General features: G+C 41.0%; 1 protein-coding gene across 1 annotated transcript in view; it reads left to right on the top strand.

Annotated features, from left to right (window-relative positions):
- The window catches only part of ANOS1 (anosmin 1), an 86,540-nt gene that overhangs the window by 13,182 nt on the left and 57,275 nt on the right, over positions 1–16,083 (top strand). Inside the window, exon 2 of the mRNA XM_083734374.1 lies at positions 1,715–1,762. Coding sequence (XP_083590500.1) covers positions 1,715–1,762 — 48 coding nt within the window. The remainder of the gene's footprint in view (positions 1–1,714; positions 1,763–16,083) is intronic.

Here is a 16,083-nt window from a genome sequence, read left to right as displayed (position 1 = left end):
TGCCTGTGAGGTTCAGACCTGCTTACTGGGTTCTGGGAAGTTTGCAGGAGGGCCCTGGGACCCTCCGAGAGCATGGCAAGCAAGGAAAACCTGGGTGTGCAAGTGGAAGAAAAACAAGTAAACGGAGAACAGGGAATGGCAGATTTCCCCTGCTCTCCATTTGTTTATTTATTTTCTCCCTGCACAAGTTTGCATTCATATATGTAAAGGGAATGCCAGTTGTGGGCCCACTGTAGCATTTGAGTTTAGCAATTTATAAGCAGATGACTTTGCTACATATTTTGTTTGTGTTTTGAAATTGTGTTTGAAGCCTCTAGTGTGGCAGTTTTCAAGGCAAGAAGAAGCAGCCTCTGCATTTGGATATTTATCATGATAGAATGTTCCAGGTGACCAACATATTCCAAAAGCAGGAGTGCTTCATCTGATTTAGTGAAAAGAGGCCACCGAGCTGTAAAACTATGCAGCTAGTTGCTACTAATCTGCAGCTGCAATCATTGTTCTCTTCTGTCATTCCTTTATAGGGAGAATAAAGGATTGAAAGCAGTCCATGAGATATTAGTTTAACATTACTACTGGCTAGGTTTTGGAAAAGGAAATAATAAATTCTTGGCTGGCACGGGGACTGCTAAAGTACTTCTGTTAACTGTATGTTATTTATGACATCCTCCTAAACTTTTATGTCTTCTGTTCCTGTCCATTCACAAGCGTTTGCATGAGTCTTATGTTTCACATTTATTTATATGTGTGCTTTAGTATATTTAAGATAACTTTATGGGTAGTTGCTGCCAACCAAAGAGCATTAGATTTTAAGATGACATGTTTTTAAGAGCTGAAGATGTAATGTACTAATGAGGATAAGATCAGGGGAGGCGGAAATGTTTATGTTTCTAAATATTTTGGAGGAAGAATCTCCACCTTTAATGTATTTGGAAAGGTATTTATTTGACCATCCTGACTAGTGTGAGGCATGGTAATGACTCAAGAAGCACCTTTCAAAAGCACCACATGTGCTAGGGATAGTGCACACAATGTCAAGAGCTACAGCATCAGTTACGCTTCTAAAAAAGATCAAAGGAACTGGGTGGATGAACATATGGATTTTGCCTGCTAGTGCTTCATCCCATGTTATTTTACATGTATATGTCCAGAATTGTATGTATCATTTTTAAAAATAAATAAAATAAAAGCTATATACTAATTATTAGGACTGCACAGAACCCTGCCAGTCTACTCTCTGGTTCCAATCTGCAGACCCCAGTCAAGATGAACTGCCCTGGGCCAACTAGGGACCACCCTCTGCACCTTGGATATAGTCCCAAATTACTTTGTGGGCAGGGACTAATGTTTAATAAGGGGGGGGGGAACCTAATTAAACACGCAACCATGATGGAGTGGGAAAGGAGACATCGTTCCTCTCCCTTGACTGAGCAGGGAGTTCTATTCTCCAGGATGTTCTTCACAAGTGGCTTATCTGTGGGGAATAAGCTTGCGAGTGAGTACACTTGTTATCACCTTGTTGGTCAAGTCAGCAAGGGAACTTGGCATCACAAAAAATTCTTAGAAAGTCACCAACCTAACCAGAAATGGAAACAAATTCTTGTTTTGTTTTCAGAGTGGGAAAGAGGTACTACTGTATGGGAATGCACAGGAAATATTGGCCTAGCCTGAGAAGGAGATATGTCACTAATACTTCTACTTTTTTTCTCTCCTCCAGAATAATGGTTCCTTAGTCTGGTGCCAGAATCACAAACAGTGTTCAAAGGTATGAACCTTCCCCCCCCCCTCTCTCTCTCTCTCAAAGATACAGTGCAAAAATGTTATCCATCATTGTACTTTATTGTTTATGGATTGCTATGCATTTCATTTTGTTTTAAGTACTACAATGCATTTATTTCCATATTCTTCGCATACAACAAAACTCTTAAAATCTTGTTAACAATGAATATATGTATGTAATCACTTGCTGTATATTAAAACTTTGTGGTAGCTGCTGCTTCTTCTTCTTCTTCTTCTTCTTCTTCTTCTTCTTCTTCTTCTTCTTCTTCTTCTTCTTCTATCCTGCCCTGTAAGAACTTCCCTTCAGAGGCATAGCAAGCCCAGGTGGTACCCGGTGTTAAATTTTTTTTGGTCACCCCCTCTCCCCCATCGACTGCTCGGGGTAGGCTTGGAAGTCGTGGGTGGGTGCAGAATGTCTGTCCCCTTTCCTACGCCTCTGCGCCCCACCCCCACAACACTAAAGCCATCGGGGGAAGTGGGGAGCTATGCCTCTTTGCCGGGGCGCTGGCAAAGCTTTGAAGCTTGTCCTCTTGGGAGCCATGACTCCCGCCCATCTGTCCTCCTCCCTCCCTCCCTGGCTCGCTGTAAAGCAGCAAAACAGGAGCCACTTACGGCGAGCCAGGGAAGAGGGATCCCACCATGGTCTGTATGGTGCTCCAGTGGTGCCAGTGGCAAACCCCTATGTACAGTGCATGTGTGGCGTCACTACGTACAGCACATGCTTGCGCCACTGCACATGTGTTGTACGTAGCTGTTTGCCGCCAGCGCCGCTCGAAAGCCGCATGGACAGTGGTGGGATCTTCTGCTCGTGGCTACAGCCGCAAACGGAGGATCTTTCATATGCAGCTGGGGCTGCAGGGCAAGCACCACATGGGGTGCTTTCTTGTCACCCTCCCAGATGTGGAACTCGGGGTGAATCACCCCCTTACCCCCACTTTGTGACGCAACTGCTTCCCTGTTCCATTTACTTCAATTAAACATCTTGGCTCTCTTCTGATTGTAATTAATGGGCAATAGCCAGTGTTAGTCATACTCAGAGTAGACCCATTAATATAACAGAGCTCAATAGCTTGATTTCACATTTCATACTAATCCCAAACTATAAAGGTACCCCTGCCCGTACGGGCCAGTCTTGCCAGACTCTAGGGTTGTGCGCTCATCTCACTCTATAGGCTGGGAGCCAGCGCTGTCCGCAGACACTTCCAGGTCATGTGGCCAGCGTGGCAAGCTGCATCTGGAGAGCCAGTGCAGCACACGGAACACCGTTTACCTTCCCGCTGGTAAGCGGTCCCTATTTATCTACTTGCACCCGGGGGTGCTTTCGAACTGCTAGGTTGGCAGGTGCTGGGACCGAACGACGGGAGCGCACCCCGCCGCAGGGATTTGAACCGCCGACCATGCGATCGGCAAGTCCTAGGCACTGAGGTTTTACCCACAGCGCCACCCGCGTCCCAAGCCCAAACTATGGCTTAGTGCAAAACGGCTGGTTTGTGAGGCAGAGATAGCAGCCCCTTTGGCCAATGATTTGCTTGGCATGACATCAGAACCCAATTACAAATGATGGTTAAGGAGGAGATAGCCTAGGTTTGGACAACACACTAAGCTAAACCATGACTTAGCTGCTGCATGGAGCAGCAAAGTTCCAGGAGCTATCTTATTTGTGCTGAACGGTAAGACAACATGCAAACCAAGCCATTGAGTATATTCTGAGTATGACTTAGTAGTTGGATACCACCCTGTGGGATTTTACAGTTGCTTTATTAGAGCTGGATTGTGCCAGTTAATTTTACACGACCTAAAATGTACTTAATATTTATTCTACAAGCAATTCTTGTTCAAGAAAGGAGAAGTGCTTTCCCCTGAGATTATATATTTTATGCTATTCAGTAATTTAATTTCTTTGGGGCTTTCAGCTAGTCTTACTGTTGTCTTTGTGTGTGTGTGTTGACTCTTTGACCCTTGAAAGATTAGAGTGCAAGTGAGCTAATAACTATTTGATTCTACGGGAAAAGCATCTTGCTAAGTTGCCTGGAGAGAAGCAACAATTATTATTCAGCTTTAGAGGGTCAGAGTGGAACCACAGGGCTTAGCCACTGACTGCTCTTTTCATTCCCATACAATGCTGAGTGCATCTATTCCCTGCTTTAGAATTTTACCTTCTAAACTATTAAACCAGTGTTGTAGAAAAATGGTAGGTAAAACAGTATTTAGCCAAGATTTCCATGATTTCATAATGGTACAAGGACATGCTTCAGTATGCTGAGATCTATATTTAATACGTAGTTGACTTTCTGTAGAATTTATATTAAGTGGGGACCAAAATCCCAGAAGCTCTGAGGTGCTGTAAGGAGTGATATTCAGTGAAGAACTGCCCTGTTTTATGAATTGAGACATTCCATTTGAAACAAAAAGGTACATGGATTTCTCAACAACAGTGAATCTCAACAAGCTGGCGTGTGTGTCTGTGCGTGCAACTGAAATACTTTTTCTGTGATGTTTTCTTTGTGAGTTCCTGACCAGCAGGAAGACTTCAGTTTAGACTTCTATGAGTGCTAACTGGAGGAGAAGTTGGGAGAAGGGCTATTTGTTTTAATTAGAAGAGGAACTGGTTTAATGGAATAGCTACTTTACAAGCAAGAATGCAAGCACAGCATTTGTATCTATCCCGCTAAATCATCCTGTAAATACAATTCAGCAGTGGACAGCTGGGTGGCATGATTGTGTTCACCTGTCGTCTGGAAGATTTTGCTGCTGCTTATAGGGAGGTAGAGGAGGGGCGAGGTTGGTGTGGTGCAAATGCACTTGTGGGATCAGTGGATTGGCTACACAGTCCATTTGCACTGTGCTGTTCTGTTGCTCCTGCTGTTGCACTTGTATTTCACTGACCTGGTTCCTTCCACCACCTAGTGAGCAGCACTGACATGACTGACTGGAGGTCAGGTGAACACCGCTTCCTCACCAAGCTGTCTGCTACTAGTATTGATTGAATAAATAATATATTTGCTTAACCTTTAAAGTAAGCCTCCTTGTTTATCTGTCTTACGCCTGCTACTGTTTATGTGTCATTTGGGGAATAAGATATTACCAGAAATGGCTGGTAGCAGCAGAAATTAGGGGATTAAGGAAGCAGTTATAGTCCTCATGTAAGATGGATGTCGATGGGAGTCCACCACATAAAGGGTCAGTTAGGGAGGTAATCCTCCAAATTTGACAATTACTTAGTTTAGTTTGGGATTAGTTGTCATGTTCTTTATAGAATTTCTGTACAGATACAGGATTTCTTTTAAGAAATAATGTTTAATCCTGGTGTCTCCTCCATTGATTGAGTGATGCAGTTGTGCTGCGAAATAAGGAACATCCATCAAGCTATTTCCCATGTGATGTTCACAAGCGACTCTTTAAATTAGGACTACTAAACTTCATAAAAACCAACGAAGGGCAACAAAGCCTGTCACTGTCTCATGATTACTGCTGGTAATTAATGTTGACATGAATAGGTTGTTATGACCCAAAGTAAGCTACCTGAAAACAAAACCATAATGAAACAATGAAAACGATTTCATACATTCATCTGTTGTTCAGTATTGTTCTGTTCTGCATATTCTCTCACTCCACCCCCTCTATCTTTCTCTCCCTCTTTCTGACACACTCACTCACTCACTCACTCACTCACTTACACACACACACACACACACACACACACACACACACACACACTTTCTCTCTTTAGGTTAAATTGCCACAAAATTGATTAAAATGTGAGGGGCGGACTACATTAAATGTTAAGCATATTCATTGCCCCTGAATTCATTATTTTTCATTCAGAAATAACCAGCATTGAATGTCCAATCAGGATTGGTACTTGTTTGTGTATGGGGTGTGTGTAGGAGAGCTTTAGCCCTTTACCCTCTTCTGTGTTATATATCTATGTATATGAGTTGGTATCTAGTTAGGAAACAACAAGAATGCTGGTGTCTGGCAATTGCTAGCTCTTGTGGCACACATGTTTCATGGTTAATCATGGAATAGGACTTCTAGTGGCTCTCTAATTTTTTTTGGCCATTTTATCAAGGTGCCTATATACGCCTCTCTGTGCAGTGAGTGTATTGTTAGGCATTGGTGGGATGATTTTTCTTTTTCTTTTTAATAATGAGAGATTTGATCACTTAAGATGACCGTGTGAACATACTTAGTGAACATCCTTACAAGTCAAAAAAGATTACTGACAAATATCTGTGTAGTGCCAACTCTGTCCTGGAAAGGAACCATTGCTAGGGGTGGGGTGAACAGTACACCTTAAACAACATAGCCATAGAGCTGTTGCCAAAAGAAGTTGTTATGTGGTGAGTGATTTGTGGCTGAAACAAATGGAACAATGTATGGTGGGGTTGTCCTCCATAATGTTGTGCATCTCGGACCTGGAATGTGTTTCTGGTGCCTAATTTAAGAATCTGAAGATTTGCAGTATCACAGTTCTTAATGCAGCAAGTAGGTTCACGTGGTATGGCTGGGTTTGCTTGCCACGGGGAAGTCCAGTTTAGTATAATTTATTGGCCAAGAAAGGATAAGGAGGCAATAGCTGTAGAGAGGGGCAGCATAGTAGAAGACACAGAAGAGAGTAGGAAGCAAATGGTCATGTAAATCTATCCATTAAACTCAACTTCAACATGAATTTTGGTTCTAAGATATTCATTTATTCAGATTCTGCATTGGAGGAGAAAAGTGGTGACTGACTCATGCTATGGTCCATGTGAGGCTATGCTATTCTGCTATTTTTTGTAAACTGCTTTGAGGTTTTTCACAACCAAGCATTGTATAAATTTTAGGAAATAAATATATAATGTGCATTGAAGCTCCATTTTTCCTTCTGTTATATTGGTTCCAGACTCTTGGCAAGTCTTAGTTAAGGCAGTTGTGACAATGCCTAGGGGGGGAAAGGGTCAGAATTTAACTTCTGTACCAGCATTGTCTACTATTTCAGGTTTCCCAAATTTCTCCATTAACAGCAAATATCAGAACCCTGAAGTTGTTGCTGTTGGATTGTTTGTGGCATATGATAGGCTGCTGAATGTTCTCAAGGATATCTGTATCTTGTCTAATGAAACATCAACTGAAAAAGAGTTAATTAAATCTAAACTTTGTTCCATTGAGTCTTGTCTTCGATTTTTCTTCTTCCTTGAATCCGGCCATTCATTCACAATTATGTACCGCAGTTGATTTAATCTTCTTGTCATCACCTTCAAAGATCTGCATAACCATCATCCCTCCTTAATTATCCATTGGCTGACAAGTGTCAAGTTGTGCTGATTCTGTCCACTCCACTAATACGTCTAAGTGTGCATCCCTGTTTGTCAGTTTCTAATAAGATACCTTTGTGCTGCATGGTTGTCTACAGGCTTCTGTACACAAGCACATTTGGATCCCCCAAAGCCCCCTATTTGTCAACAGAAGAAATCACTTCTTCCTCAGTACAATAAGCTGGTTATATATAAACTTCATATAATTTCATGCTGTTGTAATTTGCAATCAGTGTAACAACATGGGTGGGAAGGACCCCAACTGCTTTTAAATACTGCTAATTAATTGTTATTAAATAGTATTCATTACTACTAAGGGCTGGTTCATAGTGGGCTAGCTTACTTATTTTTTCACTAGCAAGGGTTGCTCATTCCTTTCAGCAACATAATTTATGAGCCTATAGTTTAGAACTGCAGCTGCAAGAACTTTCTCTGGCACTTTGAAATGTGCATAGGAGGCAGAAGTAGCTGAGAACTGTAAACTTCCAGCTCATATATTAAGTTGATCATATGAATGAATGACTTCTGTGAAGGCAACAGGCTACTGCAAGAAGGCCACCCTACTGTGTGAAACAGGCCATTATAGTGAATAAACACTGATGATATGTTTCGGATGGGATGAATTACTTCAAACATAATTAAGTGTGCAAGCATTTTATGAGAAAAGAAATTCTATTTTGAGGTAATTTTTGAATACTGATAATTCTACACCTTTGAATTCTAGTACTGCAGTTTGAGCACAGTTGAAAACTAAGTGACCAGAGAGCATAATTTAGGAATGCCTATGCAGTGGCATTTGCAAGGGCTGGAAATAAGTGGTGATACATCATGACGCACCATGTATCTCAATCTGGTATTCTTTTCCTTTTTCTTCTCTGTGCCGACAATACATTGACAATAGTCGTTGATTGATTGACCCAATGGCAAGGCCAAAAGGCCATCTGTAGTCTTCAAAACAGAGAGGATTTTGTGAAAGAAAAGCTAACTAAGGATACAAATGCAGCAGCCAGAAAAACATCATGTGTCAGAAAACCCCCCAATTTATTTGTAGAATAGCTCACACTCCAAAATGCTGCTGTGAGCTGTTCTTCAGGCTTCCTAATGGGTTCTTCCCAGAGAGAATGCAGGTGGAAAGATGAGTTAATGATCTAAACAATTAGAGATTTGCTGCACCCTTCCATCTGTCAAAGTCCACTGAAATAAAAGTGCACAGTTTTCATTTGTGCCTCCAGCATCAAACTCAGCCTGAAATCATGTTGTGATTTGCCCTGCCCCATGGTACTGTCATTCTTATGGTAAGTGTTCTATGTTTTCATGCTGGGAGACTTCTATCAAACATATTAAGTGTGCATTTGAGGACTAATGGGAACATTTCATTACAAAAAATACAAATATAATTCTAGGAGCAGCCCTTTCTTTTGGAAAGTATGCTGACTTACTGTTGTATGGTTTATAAAATTGCATCACAGCTCTATTTTTAAAAAAACAACAACGTGCAAGGTTGTAACTTTATAGTAGAGCAATGGTTTTAAGTATTACCTGTGAGAAAGTGGGAGAAGTTACTTTTGAAATCAGGCTTTATACCAACAGAGAAGAAAGAGAATGGCTTCCTCTACTGGTGTATCTTAATAAAAATAAAAATGCTGATTTATTTTAAAATGTGGCATATTCACAAAATATATATGAAAATTATGGTAATATGGATGATATTTGAAGTTAGGGCACATTTTACTTCAAATATCTTGGGGTATATTTGCTTAGAATGTGTTTTAGCTTTAAAAATATACCTAAGAAAGCATGTTGCTTACCTTTCCCATACATGCGATGACCTTAAATCAGGCACGTCCAAAGTCTATTTCGGGGGCCTAATCTGGCCCATTGGTCAATTTAATCTAGCCCACGTGGCAGTATATGTCCTGGTATAAAATCCTAAAAAGCTCAACAACTTTGGTCTGCCCTGACGCATGTTCACTTCATCAAATCTGGCCCTCTTTGAAAAAAGTTTGGGCACCCCTGCATAAAGGAAAACTGCATTCTACAAGTCTATCTTCACTTGTCACTGCTCATGCAATTTGCTATATATAGGGATTTCTTATCTGTAAGAGTTAAAATGTTTTGGGGTGCTTATAAATTACAAAGTAGCAGAGCTGGATTTATAATGCAGCAAATGATATAGATCCTGTGCATATTTCTACTAGCAAAATGGCCAAATGCACACAGTAGTTGACTCATTCAACTGTTGCTACCAAGTGTCATGGATTGGCTGGATGCAGAGGAATGGAGGGAAGCACCAGTTGAGGAACCTCCAAGAAGGCTCAGAGCCAGGAGATTGGTGACAATGAATGATCAGAGGAAGAAGAGGGAGCAGATGGTGAGGAGAAGGTGCTGGAAGCTGAAGAGACAACATGGTTTAGTGAGCAGGAAGAGTCTGTGGCAGAGAGCAGACCAGAAGCAGAGGCAGAAGAGGAGGCTGGAGAGGAGGGAGGCCAAGAGGCAGTGATGAATCAGGTTAGTGTCCCTCTGGCAGTGGCGAGGGCTGGGTGGGTGTGGTGGAGTCTGTTCATCCTATGTGCCTTGCCCTGCCCCAGGCACCATGGAAACACTCTCCATCATTGCCCTAGTCTAGAATGATGGGAGCAATGATCCAACAGCACCTGGAGCTGTAGAAGTTTCCCATTCCTGCCTTACCTTTGACAAAATACATTACAGAATTCCTTTTGTACAAGTAGCCAGAGTTTAGAATCCTGTCCATATCAATAAATATGAAGATTTCTGCATTTTTCTTCAAGAATCTCTCAACTTTGGAAACAATTGCTAACAAAGAAGTTACCATCAAGCCCCTTCAATGGATGGCTGACTTCAAAAGTGGAAGCATGCATCCTGTTGATGTGATTAGAACACTTGTTTGCTTAACAGTTTCAAACCCTTCTGCCTTGTGCCTATCTATCAAAAGACAATAGCTGGCCATGCTGAAAAACAGCTGCTTTAAACTACGCTTTAAAAGCTGTTCTTTCCCAGTTCTAAATGCTCTTTATGTTTCAGACGTTATTTTCTTTTGCATTAAAAATGCCTTGTTAAATGCAGATGCAATCTATGCTTTCAAGTGTACTTTCTTGCAGTAAATACACAGGAACTTGCTTCAGATGTATTGAAGGATAGGGTGTTTTTACATTACGATGTGTCTGTCAGAATTGAGCTAGTTGTATGTAATTCCCTTTATACTTGCAGTTTCTGTAACCATTGAGGGGAGAAGGAGCCATTTATCAGTAAGAAGGATTTGCGTTTCATGTTTAGTGACACCCTGCATTTACTCACTGATACAAATTTCCACTAAGATTATATTTTGCAGAGGAAACCACTGGGTGTCTTGCTTCTCTCTTCTACTGAATTATTTGTCCCTGTTTTGATCACTGTATTCTTGGTCTGTAACTGATTTGTTGAACTTAACTTGCCAAAGATAAAGTATCCATTGCTGAGTACTGCTTTCCCCTCGCTCCAAAGGACACAGAATCATGGCTAACTTCTGAATTGTGCCACTGTTGAGGACTAGTAATGTAAACCTCGTAGCTTTTTCCTAATGAAACATCTGAGGCTTAGTTTTACATCTCCAGCTATAGTATATGCGTGTCTGCTCAATAAAGGGATGTGGGGAAAAGTGGTGTACCAAGGCTTTTAAAAAAGCACACACAAAAAGATACTTATTAAGGCTGGCATTTTGAAGCAGTAAATGCTCCTTTAATGTGGCTTTATCTGCTTCAGTGAGCACTGTGTTGAGAATCTGGGATATTCACACTGCAGATTCTAACCAAGCCCCTTTTCCATTCTTTTGAGCAATTTGGGCACAAAAACAATCATTTCCTAGAACTTTTAGCAAAAGCAACTGAACTATGCTGGCTAATCAGCTGTAAATCTTTGCCATCTATAAAGCAGTTGATTAAGTGCCATGTAACAGTAGTTCAATCAGTGCCGAAGCAGAGTTGATCAAACAGATTTAAAGACAGACAGTGCTTTGAGACAGTAGACAAATTAACAGTCAAGTCTATTTCAAAGTAAGTAACAGATTTACTGCGTAAAACTTTTAAACAGCATTCCCATGTCTCTAGTCGCACAGTTTTCCCTAACCTTTGTATGTCTTGCTCTCCGTAATTGGGATTGGAGAAAAGGTATGAAATCAATGGCTCTAGGACTTACAGATGTAAAACTTGCAGAAATTTTGAAGCCATGTAAAAGCAGTGTGTGTGTGTGTGTTTCATCCCTAGGAAAAAAGTGGAAATTTGGGAAAACACTGAAATATTTTGTTTTGTTTGTCAAACATTTTCATATCACAGGAGAAGTATGATGTATAACTTTGAAGACTGTCTTCAGAGGGGTAGCCATATTAGACTAGTTTTTGTTGCAAGGGACTAACAACTTCATTATGGCACAAGCATTCTTGAACTACAGCCCACTTCCTCAGATTCATGAAACAAGCCACACTGAACACTGAGTCTCACTTTTGAGGAAACATGGATAATATTGTTATTTGATTTCATCTAGTGGACCAAAATTCTAGTATTATGAGAGAGAAATTTCTCTTTGTTGTTGTTTAGTCGTTTAGTCGTGTCCGACTCTTCATGACCCCCTGGACCAGAGCATGCCAGGCACTCCTGTCTTCCACTGCCTCCCGCAGTTTGGTCAAACTCATGCTGGTGGCTTCGAGAACACTATCCAACCACCTCGTCCTCTGTCGTCCTCTTCTCCTTGTGTCCGCCATCTTTCCCAACATCAGGGTCTTTTCCAGGGAGTCTTCTCTTCTCATGAGGTGGCCAAAGTATTGGAGCCTCAGCTTCATGATCTGTCCTTCCAGTGAGCACTCAGGGCTGATTTCCTTAAGAATGGATAGGTTTGATCTTCTTGCAGTCCATGGGACTCTCAAGAGACTCCTCCAGCACCATAATTCAAAAGCATCAATTCTTCGGCGATCAGCCTTCTTGATGGTCCAGCTTTCACTTCCATACATCACTACTGGGAAAACCATAGCTTTTACTATACGGACCTTTGTTGGCAAGGTGATGTCTCTACTTTTTATGATGCTGTCTATGTTTGTCATTGCTTTTCTCCCAAGAAGCAGGCGTCTTTTAATTTTGTGGCTGCTGTCACCATCTGCAGTAATCATGGAGCCCAAGAAAGTAAAATCTCTCACTGCCTCCATTTCTTCCCCTTCTATTTGCCAGGCGGTGATGGGACCAGTGCCCATGATTTTTGTTTTTTTGATGTTGAGCTTCAGACCATATTTTGTGCTCTCCTCTTTCACCCTCAATAAAAGGTTCTTTAATTCCTCCTCACTTTCTGCCACTTTCTGTGTCATCTGCATATCTGAGGTTGTTGATATTTCTTCTGGCAATCTTAATTCATCCAGCCCAGCCTTTCGCATGATGAATTCTGCATATAAGTTAAATAAGCAGGGAGACAATATACAGCCTTGTTGTACTCCTTTCCCAATTTTGAACCAATCAGTTGTTCCATATCCAGTTTTAACTGTAGCTTCTTGTCCCACATAGAGATTTCTTAGGAGACAGATGAGGTGGCCAGGCACTCGCATTTCTTTAAGAACTTGCCATAGTTGCTGTGGTCGACACAGTCAAAGGCTTTTGCATAGTCAATGAAGCAGAAGCAGATGTTTTTCTGGAACTCTCTAGCTTTCTCCATCATCCAGCGCATGTTTGCAATTTGGTCTCTGGTTCCTCTGCCTCTTCTAAATCCAGCTTGCACTTCTGGGAGTTCTCGGTCCACATACTGCTTGAGCCTTCCTTGTAGAATTTTCAGCATAACCTTGCTAGCGTGTGAAATGAGTGCAATTGTGCGGTAATTGGAGCATTATTTGGCACTGCCCTTCTTTGGGATTGGGATGTAGACTGATCTTCTCCAATCCTCTGGCCACTGCTGAGTTTTCCAAACTTGCTGGCATATTGAGTGTAGCACCTTAACAGCATCATCTTTTAAAATTTTAAATAGTTCAGCTGGAATACCATCACTTCCACTGGCCTTGTCATTTGCAGTGCTTTCTAAGGCCCATTTGACTTCACTCTCCAGGATGTCTCGCTCAAGGTCAGCAACCACACTACCTGGGGTGTACGAGCCATCCATATCTTTCTGGTATAATTCCTCTGTGTATTCTTGCCACCTCTTCTTGATGTCTTCTGCTTCTGTTAGGTCCTTACCACTTTTGTCCTTTATTATAGTAATCTTTGTACGAAATGTTCCTTTCATATCTCCAATTTTCTTGAACAGATCTCTGGTTCTTCCCATTCTGTTGTTTTCCTCTATTTCTTTGCATTGCTCATTTAAGAAGGCCTTCTTGTCTCTACTTGCTATTTTTTGGAAATCTGCATTCAGTTTCCTGTATCTTTCACTATCTCCCTCGCATTTTTCTTGCCTTCTCTCCCCCGCTATTTGTAAGCCCCTTCATGGCTCACTGCCTTGCTGTGGCGAAGGGGCTTGAATAACTCAGAGAAGCTATGAACGATGCCGAGCAGGGCACCCAAGATGAACAGGTCATAGTGGAGAGTTTTGACCAAACGTGATCCACCTGGAGGAGGAACCGGCAAGCCACTCCAGTATCCCTGCCAAGAAAACTCCATGGACAAATTTCTCTTAATGATGAATAATTTCATAAACTCATGTTATGTCCCAGTTGCCTTTCACCTCAATAAAGAAGTCCTAATACCTTAGCTTTTCCTTATAATCTGGTACTTCGTGAAAGTTTTAGATACTTTTCTACACCTTTTCCAGCTCTACAAATAACCTTTTTTGAGGTTGAGTTGAGCAAGAACTGTATGCAGTATTTTACATGTAGTTGCCCCATACATTTGTATAAAGGCTTTATAATACCAAAAAACTTAATTTAAATACTTTTTAACATGTCCTTTTCACCATTACTATACTTGGCTGATATTTTTATTGAAAATTTCACCTTGATATCTTTTCTGATTATTATTATAATTTCAGACCTCATTAGTTTATAGGTGAAATTAGAACCCCATCTCCTGCCATGGCTATCACTTTATATTTACTTAACAATGAACTTTTTTTCAGCATATTGTTGCCTGTTGAGCCCAGATTGGAGAAATCCTTTGGAGTTATTTGATTTTTCCATTTTTTAAAACCATATTGAATATTTTGGTGCTGTCCACCAACTTTGTAACCTTTGATTTTACAGGACTTGATGGATGAATAAGACCATACCATGTGCTTTTCCATAGACCTGCATTTCATATGTGGCAAAGTACTATATTTTTCCCTCTTGGGAAGATGATATAGATGACCAACTACTCTGGAATGAGACAGTGCTCTCTGCCGGGTTGTTGCCATCTGTATGGGCTCAGTGTCTTAAGAGACACATACCCATCACTTCTCCCCTTAAAAGATGGGTCTTGATCCAGTGCTTCTCTGTGAGTTAGATAATTTTGTTCTTGGGTGGCAAAAGTGCTGATTTGGAGTTCGGCTGTGCTCAGCAGGAAAGGAGCTGTCTGCTTAACGGTTGTTAATATTGTTTGGTTCTGGACTATACTGCTGTCTGATATCTGTAACTCTCATTATTCACTCACTGGGTGGCAGTTACGGATGTAATGTTCATTAAAAGCATTTGCTGAGAAAAAATTTAGGCAGGGTCAGAAGTTGATGCTTGAAAACTTGCACAAGATGGACAGCTGACACCTACTATTTAAGCCTCTGAAAACAAATATCCATCCATTTTTAGCTATCTGCGAGGAAATTACAGATTTGCTAAGTATTTCTTAAATTACAGCTGGCAACTAAATGGGAGGTGGACATTTCCTCCCCATTGGTGGTGTTCTGTTGTGGAGTAAACTTCAAGTTTGTTTACATTTTATGGTATCCTTATTTTGGTTAAGTATATCTGCATGACAATGGCATTGGGTAATTGAATAATATCACTGTGGTTGCTAGACATTCTCTAACTGAAGTTATTAATATCTTTTTTAAGATCTGAAAATCAGTATTTTTAAAATACCCCCACTTGTAAAATTTGCTATAGAGATGTGAATTTAACACTGAAAAGATGAAGAAATGTTATGAACTAGTACCACATCCCCACATGGCACAACACCGTGTAACCTGAACATAAAGTTTTATTCCTTGTAATGTTTCATCCTTAGCAACAGTAAAGACCTAAGCTTTATGTGGGATCATATAATTTATCTACACTGAGCATCCTCCTGTGTAAGCATTGGTTGTAAACTTTTGGTAGTTTCGGTCATTGCTTCTGCACAGATGGGATTCTCAGGACAAATTGGCTATTGTGGTTGCTTATTTTGTTTATGAATTGCTTAGCATGAGGTTTCTTGAAGTTATTTGCAATAAAAATGACATATAAAACTGTTACATATATAAAAACAGTTAAATACAATTGCATATAAAAACAATTGCAAGAACGGTAAATATAAAAACAGTTTAAAACAGCAATACATACATAAAATCAATCCAGATCCAGGACGGATACCAACTGCAATAAATATTTTAGATGTGTTGGTAGAAGGCAATTCTAGCTAGTGAGGTTACCTGGGCCTAGAGTGACAGAGATGGATCTAAGAGCACCTCCGGTTTATAAACTTGCTCCTTCAGGGGGAATACAACCTTATCCAAAGCAGACAGTTGACCAATTGCCTGGACTCAGGAGTAGTCCACCCATAGCACCTCCAGCTTGCCAGGTTTGAGTGTCGATTTGTTGGCCCTCATCCAGCCCACACCCAAGTCCAGGCTCCAGTCCAGGGCTTGCACAGTCTCTGCTTATTCAAAGAAATAGAGCCAGATATCAGTGGCGTACTAATCACACCTCACCCTAAATCTAATGAGTGCTCTCAATGGCCTCATGTAGATGTTAAATAGAGGCATCTTGTGGTGCAGTTGCCAGGGGGCAACACTTAATCAGCCAGTGCTATTATCTGAAACCAACCCTGGATATTGGACTTTTCTAAAGGCAGGCTGAACTTCAGGTGGACCACCACGAATG

This window comes from Podarcis gaigeae (assembly GCF_964106915.1).
Source record: "Podarcis gaigeae genome assembly, chromosome: 4".
NCBI classification, from domain to species: domain Eukaryota; kingdom Metazoa; phylum Chordata; class Lepidosauria; order Squamata; family Lacertidae; genus Podarcis; species Podarcis gaigeae.
Note: the sequence above shows the minus strand (reverse complement) of the source record. Positions and strands in the feature narration are given on the sequence as shown.